This window comes from Limulus polyphemus, unplaced genomic scaffold (assembly GCF_000517525.1).
Source record: "Limulus polyphemus unplaced genomic scaffold, Limulus_polyphemus-2.1.2 Scaffold766, whole genome shotgun sequence".
In the NCBI taxonomy this organism is placed as follows: domain Eukaryota; kingdom Metazoa; phylum Arthropoda; class Merostomata; order Xiphosura; family Limulidae; genus Limulus; species Limulus polyphemus.
The window spans coordinates 330,119-338,919 of NW_013666376.1; the positions used below are offsets into that span (position 1 = coordinate 330,119).

The window sequence follows — 8,801 nt, forward strand, 5'->3', positions numbered from 1 at the left end:
TTATTTATTTAACATTTATGTATTTATTTTCACCAACTGTTTTTCTCTGCTTTATTTATTTAACATTTATGTATTTATTTTCACCAACTGTTTTTCTCTGCTTTATTTATTTTACATTTATGTATTTCTTTTCACCAACTGTTTTTCTCTGCTTTATTTATTTAACATTTATGTATTTATTTTCACCAACTGTTTTTCTCTGCTTTATTTATTTTACATTTATGTATTTCTTTTCACCAACTATACTTGTAAGCTTTATAATTAACTCTGGCATTGTAAAATGTATAATTGACTGATACATTTGATCTCATTAGTTATATCTTCAGATTTGCACACAGGTAACATTAATATTGGTAATACCAAAAACTTTTATGTTAATCCACAGCTAAAGAAAGTACTCTCTTGCAGTGCTTGCCTAAAGTAATGTTTGATTTTTCTAATAACATGATATCTTTTTTCCTGGGTAAACAGCACATTTGGACAAAGAGGGTGGAGGGCACTCTGTCCCATCTACCCCAACTAGCCCTTCAGCCCATGGAGAAGAAAAACCCAACTTTGGAAAGTTCCTGAATCTTCCTGGTAAACCCTTGAGATAATTGGGTTTGCCTGCCTTGTCTGAGATATTTGAATATATGTTAGTGTTCCCCAAATTACAAGTTTAACATCAGGTTTTGGCTGCATGGTGCGAGTTTCTGTGGAATTGTTATGCTCTAGATAACGAAGTAGCATAAGATGGCTATGTTTCAGTCAAGGTTTTTCCTGCATTTTGAATTGAAAACCTGACAGAAGTGTCTTTGTTCAGTTAGTTTGTGATCACAGTCAAATGTTAAAACAATGCAGTCTGTAAGAAATATCTCTGTGTGGTTCTCTGCTGTCTGTTTTTAAAAACTGCTTTTCTTCAGCTTGGTTGCTTGAAGCAAAACTCTGAGGGAGGTCAAATTTCCCTTGTATTCTATGTTACCAAGTGTAACTACAAAAGTTAATACTAGAAATAATAATAACAACATAGCAGAGTAAACTGCATATTTCTCTCTAACTTTCAGAATATTATAATGGCAAAAGAACAGATGCTAGAATTTTAGTTCTGGCACACTTGTGCAAATAACATCACATAATTATTCATTTCATTTTATCAGTAAGACTGTTGTTACCATATAAAAGTAAATATTTTAGTCTTTACAACTTAAATCCAACTCTAGGCTATAATGACATTTTCAAGATAGAAAGTTGAATCAGTCAGTGTCTTTTCATGAAGTATTTCGAGCTGTGTTTGCTCTTTTGCTTATTGAGTTACTTCATACAAGTAAGTTGATTTTGCATTAGCATCACAATTGTTAGATAGGTTTGAAAATCATTCGTAATGTAGGCCTACAACAGCGTAAAAATGTTCAAACTTGTAGAAACATTAAAGGAGATAAATTTATTATTTTGACATGGACTGAAAATTTAATTAATTTCACCAGACATTTCAGAAGAACCAGTCAATGAAAGAACAATGCAAACAACAATATATGTAATAGTGTCTTGAAGTCAAAAGACTAGAGCTATACTTTGATGAGATAAGACATTAAGAAACAAGAGGTTTTATTTTCTCTCTAAGGTACAAATTTGATAAGATTGTACTCTTTGTAACATTTCTTAGTTTATGAAAATTTTTTTTTTACAGTGGACAAACATTTTAACAGTGATAAAACTTGGGTTTTCTGTATAGTGCTTTCTAACCCATAAGTGTATTAAAACATATGCTAAGTATAATATGTACACCAGCATGTATTAAGAGGTCATCTTGACATTTTTTATTAACAAGTAAACAATGTGATGCTGTTTTTGTTTTCCTTCCTCAATCATTTTCCTTCGTGTTAATTTCATGATTTTTTTAACTATATACTAAAATACACATATACTTAAGAAAGACAGTTTGTTTTAATATTTAAAGTATTCTATCTACAATAGTAAATTAAAGAACTAAGGAAGATAAGAAGAAAATTTACCTTTCTTAGTAATTTCTAGAACTTGCACAAATATTGTTAAACACTGTCCAAATCACCAAAAAACACATGAAAGAAACTTTATTTATATATTTCCACATGTTTGGTACCATAAAATAGGTCATACAGTATAATTACAATAATTTTATATAAATATTAAACATATTGTCCATTACTGTTGCATCAATACTCTATCAGAGTTGGAATTGGCTTATAGAGGATTGGATATGTTATATTAAAATACTTTACTAAATCAAGTCTGGTCATGATCTATTTGATGACCATGTCTCTTGATGATTGGCCTGCAATGTAGTTTCCATTGTAAAGTGTACTTTCTTAAGACTGTTCTATCCAAAGCACATCACTCCTTCCTGCAGACTTTCCATAATCCATCTTTTGTACAAGGATGATGTTTTCTCAGTGCCCATTTCAATGGTCTGATTGTACAGAAATCCATAGGTGCTGTATTCGGTGACTTGATAAAAATGTCTTCATATGGAATAGCCTGAAAACCTGTTTCATTCTGCAGCTGCTTGAGGTATGTGATGGTTGAATGGGAGGTGTGACCTGAAGTCTTATCTTGATGAACCCATACTTTGGCCTTATTTCCATATAAAGCTGGTATTTTTGTGTGGTACACCTTGGCCTTTGTTTCCTCTCTCCTGATCCCTAACTTGACCCTGAGGCAGTATCTAGCAGTGATTATGATGCTCTTAGAAAACATTTTGTGATATGCCCTGAATTACTTTTGGAAATGTTTTTCATCCATTGATCAGTAGAAAATGGCATGAGACTTGTTAAAGCTAGCAGGGTACACATAGGACATCTCAAGTTTTATGCATAAACTGCCATTTTTCTTCAGCTAGGTACTGTTTGTATAGTTTTCTCTACAGTTCGTCTTCCTTTCCAGATGCATCATTCTTGATTCTATTATGTACTATTGCCTGGGTCATATAGGTGGCTTTTGCTATTGATCTTTGTGTCATGAATTCTCCTCTATTACAAAATACCACACTTTGCTTATTATGACTGGGGTTTGGTTTGTTCCAGGTCTCTGTCTGAATGGTCGTGGTGCTAAAAATTAATGTACTTTCCTTTGTTTACCAATGCTATTAATTACAAGCGATATCCCATTCTTGAAAATTCTAAATCCCTGTTCTAAAAACATCTTTATGATCTAAGTTCATGAATATTTTGCATCAGAAAGGACTCTTATATACCCTTCGCAAATGCAGTCAGTTTTTGATGGTATCACACTACCTACTAAATGCCAAACAATGTTAAAATGTAGTTTTGATATATTAGTTGTGGTTGTCGTGTGACTTGTTAATTTACATATTCAAAATAGTTATAATATAACATACCCAACTCTTCATATTAGAGTTTATGTGACAGGATGTTCCGAGTATGAGTTGCATATGGTTTAAAGTATTCTCTTTGAGCATTCCTTTTATTTACACAACAACTGTCCATAATTATGAAAAAGAAATTTAGCACCATCATCTAATCAAAAATGGTTTCCATATGTGATATAAGTTGACAGTGTTAACAACATATCAAATTGTTTTGAGACCAAAAATGGAAAATATTTTATACCTCAATGCCATCTTTGGCAGACCCTTGTAAGGTTATCATTAGTAAAAAGGAAATATATATATAACATTACATGAGCAAAATATAGTAAGATTTATGTGTTATATGTGTTGTATAATTTGAATTGTTTAGAGGAACTTGAACTTCTGCACCTTTTTTTTTAGTTGGAAAGGTGTGAAGTGCATCTTAAAGATTCAGTTTCTGAATTTAGTTGATCCTTGTTTTGTATTTAGATTGATCATCTTTAAGTGTTTGTCTGTCCAACTCATTAAGAGAGGGCAAAGGATATAAGACAAACACAAGATATTTAGTTCTATTGAAAGTAAATTTAATAGAAGAATGTTATTGATTTTGTCACCTAACCACTAGAGTCTGGCTTGTTAATTGTAAATTTATAAACTATATCTTACTAATTATACATTAAATGCCAAAAATTGCATTTTAAAAAGTGTTTAAATTTTAAAAAAACTTTTAAACAAATTATCTAATTATCCTTCTTTGTCTTTTACAACAAACGTAATTATTGTAGATTAATGTAGCCAGAGTTTTGGATTTTATCATGTTTAATAGAATATTGTTTAAAAAATTCAGGTAGTGGACACAATGAACATAACAACCATGAACCAGGAATACCCCAAAGCCCTAGTGCTACGTCCCTACATGGACAGAACACACATCCTTTTCTTACAGCCACTGGCTCTACTCTTACTGATAATACTGGAGCAAGCTCTGCAGACCTACAACACAAGGTAAGTATAGTTATATATCTGTCACTGATAACACTCTAACAAGCTACTAGTGGATGGTTTTCATTTTGGGAACAGTGGGAATTGTGCGTACCTAACATTAAATTTTAAAAAGTTATATAAATTGTAAAAACATAAAAGTAAATAAAATTGGCATAGATTTTTCACTATCTAACTTAAATACATAGCAAATTACACATAAAAATTAAGGAAACAAAACAGCTATTGTTCATTGCTTTTCTTTATTTATTTATTTATTAGCCTTAAAATGTCTTGATTGCTCAGCTACTTTCACCTTCATTCCGGTGTTACTATATACTGCTCATAGATGCCTGGCTCTAAGCATCTAACTGCTTAATAGGGGTGTCCCTCTTTACATCCTATTCATTGCTAACTTTTGCTCCAACTTTCATAACCAGCAAGTGTGAGCAAACTGCTGGGTATGCTTCCCACACATGGGCTGGATGTTATTTGGAGACTGCTTCACTTGTCTCTGTGTGACTGCTTGATGTTACACTGTATTGTACCAATTTTAGTATTGCAATTAGTGATGTGATTGTTTTATTATTATCAGAGTGTTATGATTGATGTTTTTTGTGTGATGAATGAAGTGCATTGTTTATTAGAAATAAAGTTCAGCACATTAACATGTTTATTATTATACTTGTATATAAATTGTAGTAGATAAAATGAACCCTCTCATTGATAACACTGAAACAAGTTCTACACAAAATAAGTACAGTAACCTAGCTCCCACTTATAGTATTAGAATAATATCCATATACGTTACATACAAGGTAACACTAGAACACTTTCCAAACACATTGATCTCCCACTGATAACACTACAACAATCCCCAAATATGCATTATTGGATTCTAAAAGCCAATTTTCAATTATAATCATTATTTGTCATACCACATAATATTTCATTCAAATAATTCTTATAACTACCCTGTGTTCTAGGTGTTATCATAGTGAGTAGTTCACTTTACAGACATTGTGCTGTAGGTATAAAGAGCCTGCTCCAGTGTTATCAGAGAGAATTATTCTACCTACCATGTGCTGCAGAGGTATACAACACTAACTTGTTCAAGTGCTATCAGAAGTTTACTTACCTTGTGCTGTAGGTATAAGGAGCCTGCTCTAGTGTTATCAGAGAGAATTATTCTACCTACCATGTGCTGCAGAGGTATACAACACTAACTTGTTCAAGTGCTATCAGAAATTTACTTACCTTGTGCTGTAATGCAACTGGCGATAGTTCCAGTGCTGTCACTGACCTTACCATGTGCTGTAACATATTTGTGGCTTGTTTTCTAGTGTTATCAGAGGGAGGTTGTTGTATTTACCTTGTGCTATAATGTATTTATGGGTTGTTCCAGTGCTATCACTGACAGGTCACTGAACTTATCCTGTGCTGTTGTAGTATTTGATTATATTTTTCCATATTCAGCTATAACTGATTACAGTATTATTTTTGGAGGATATTTTATTTATTATTTCATTATATCCTTATTGCAAAGAAACTGGATGTTTATGTTGTAAATCAAGCATAATTAAGATGCATATTCCCATTCATTAATAGCCACCAAACCCAGCAAAGCTGAGCTTTTGCTAGGTAACTATAGGCCCGTAACAGTTTTTGGAATTTATTCTGTCTTGTTGGAAACATAGCTAGGACGAACTCATTGCTTGAAAACCATACTGTATAAATTAAAACTGATGATATTGATAAGATATCTATGCACAAAGTTTAAGCCATGAATTATTTTCTATATCTTTTCTATGAATTTATCCTGGATGGTAAAATGTATAGAGATAGTAAAAATTTCATACAAACACAACTAATTTGCAATGTTTTAATTTCAACTTATTGATAATTAAAGAAAATATTGCTAATAAATCATAACTGATAATTGATGGACTCAGAACCAGTTGTTGACCTTAATATTTCAACCAATTCCCATCACTATGAAATATTATACAAAACTTATTGAATTTGCATGGTTTGTGACTGAAGATATAATCTCATGTGTATAGTAAATAACTTTTATTAAATATAGAAACTTTCATTTTTATAGCTAAATCAAGCATTTATGAAGAAGATTCCACAAGGTTCTGAAGCTTCCAACATTTTGGTTGGGGAGGTGGATTTTTTAGACAGGGCTATTATTGCTTTCATTCGTCTGAAGCATGGAATCCATCTGGGTGACCTTACAGAGGTTCCAGTTCCAACACGGTTTCTCTTCATCTTACTGGGACCTAGTGGTAACCTTCCTCGCTACCATGAGATTGGTCGTGCTATGGCAACTCTGTTATCAGATGAGGTATTTTTAATAGGGATTAAAGGATTAATTAACCTGTAAGATTTTATTTGTTAGTAATGTATTGTGTTTTTCTTTAGAACAAAACTATACTTGGAAAACTTTAAGAAAATTAAGTCTGTTATACCCACCTTGGATCTGTTTAGTGGTTAGAGCATCAAATGAAAGCAACACAAGAACAAAAAAAAGCTTAAACCCAAAGTTACAGTACAAACTTCTAAAACATTTATGTATTGCATCTTGCATTATTTTGTTTAATATTTAATAATAAAAAATTTTAACTTCCAGAATTTTTATTCATTATAAACATATATACAACATGAATGTACATTTTAGATACTTGGATGATTTAAGTGAGAAAAGTTCTAAAAGAAAAAGTTATAGGTGTTTAGTACATTTCTTTTATTACATGCACTCTACATAAAAAAAGGATAAAGTTATCATCCACCATTTTTTCTTGTACTCTTTTAATTTTTTATTTTTTTCAGCATTGTCTAAAAGTAACAACACTACATTTGTTCAATGAAAAAACCTTAAGGTCAACTTTCAATTTCCAATCATTTATGGCTTTGAAGCTTGTTATAGTATACTTTAGGTTTTGTGTAAGGAACATTTTTGTATTTACTTGTTAGATACCTTGTTTACCTGTGGGAGTTCTCACTTAGATACATATTTAATAATTGTTGGTGAATCCCTTCAATTATTTAAGACTTCTGGATCTATAGGTTTAACAGCTTTGATGCTGCTGTTTCTTTGTACTTGTGTGTTGTGATCTTGCTGAAAAGTGGTTTCTTCTTCTTTCTTCAGAGTTGTAGTGTCGCTTAAAATACTTATGATATTATTTATTATTCGAAGGAATGCGACAAGAATTAACTGTAATGAATTGGGCAGTTGAGTTATTTGTAGACACTGATCAGATGTGGAAATTTTTAAAGATAAATTTTTAAGTATTCAAGGTAAACATATTCCTTATAAAAAGAAAAGGGTAGCTACAAGTAAAAAAACAGATTGGCTCACAAAGAGTTTAAGAAATAAAATTAAACAAAAACATCGTAAATTTAAGAAATTTAAATTGACTGGTAGTATGACAGGAGATTTAGAAGATTAAAGAAAATCAAGAAAGTTAGTGAAACAGAAAATTAGGACATCAAAAAGGATGTATGAGAAAAGGTTGGCTGAAAGTGTAAAAATTAACAGTAAAGATTTCTTTAAATATATTAAGGGTAAACAAACTATTAGAATGTGGATAAGACCCTTGAGGGATGATACAGGGAGGCTAGTATCTGATGATTATGAGATAGTTGGATTATTAAATTTTGCTTTTTCTTCAGTTTTTACTGATGAAGATTTAAGCAGTATTCCACATCTTGAACAGTTGATAAATGGAAACGAGATCAAGCAAGATGACTGCATTAATTCTGAACTGGTTAATAAAAAATTGGGAAGTTTAAAAACGATAAGGCTCCTGGGTCAGATAATATTTCCCCAAGGGTTTTGAAGGAGGATAAAGATTGGATATATAAGCCACTTACCACTATTTTTGCCAGTCCTTGAATAGTGGGCAGGTACCAGAGGATTAGAAATTATCTAATGTAACTCCTCTTTTCAAGGGAGGTAATAAAAATTGTCCAAGTAATTATAGACCTATTAGTCATACATCAGTTGTTGGGAAATGTTTGGAAAGTTTGTTAAAAGATGCTTTGCAAAGTCATTTAACAAAGTTTAGAATTTTACTGGACAACATGATTTCACGAAGGGAAAATCTTGCCTTACAAATATTTTTACATTCTTTGAAAAGGTTACTGTTTATGTAGATGAGAGTAAGTGTGTAGATTTGGTGTTTCTGGATTTTCAGAAAGCATTTGACATGGTTTCACATAAAAGGCTTGTAAAAAATTAGCTTTATAGGTGTAGGAGATAAGTTAGAAAATTGGATAGAAGAATAGCTAGATGAAAGAAAGCAGAGGGTTGTTACAAATGGAGTTCAGTCAAACTGGATTAATGTCACAAGTAGGGTACCTCAGGGCTCAGTCTTAGGACCTTTGCTCTTTTTGATTTACATCAATGACATAGATGAAGGGATAGTCAATAAATTACTCAAATTTACAGATGATATTAAGGTCTTGGGTGTTGCTAGCTGTGAAGAGG

The 8,801-nt window shown here is 31.7% G+C and overlaps 1 protein-coding gene across 1 annotated transcript in view; it reads left to right on the forward strand.

Moving 5' to 3' along the window:
- LOC106460415 (sodium bicarbonate cotransporter 3-like) overlaps window positions 1-8,801 on the forward strand; it is a 100,243-nt gene that overhangs the window by 55,184 nt on the left and 36,258 nt on the right. The window contains exons 7-9 of the mRNA XM_022387128.1: window positions 472-579; window positions 4,173-4,330; window positions 6,411-6,656. Coding sequence (XP_022242836.1) covers window positions 472-579; window positions 4,173-4,330; window positions 6,411-6,656 — 512 coding nt within the window. The remainder of the gene's footprint in view (window positions 1-471; window positions 580-4,172; window positions 4,331-6,410; window positions 6,657-8,801) is intronic.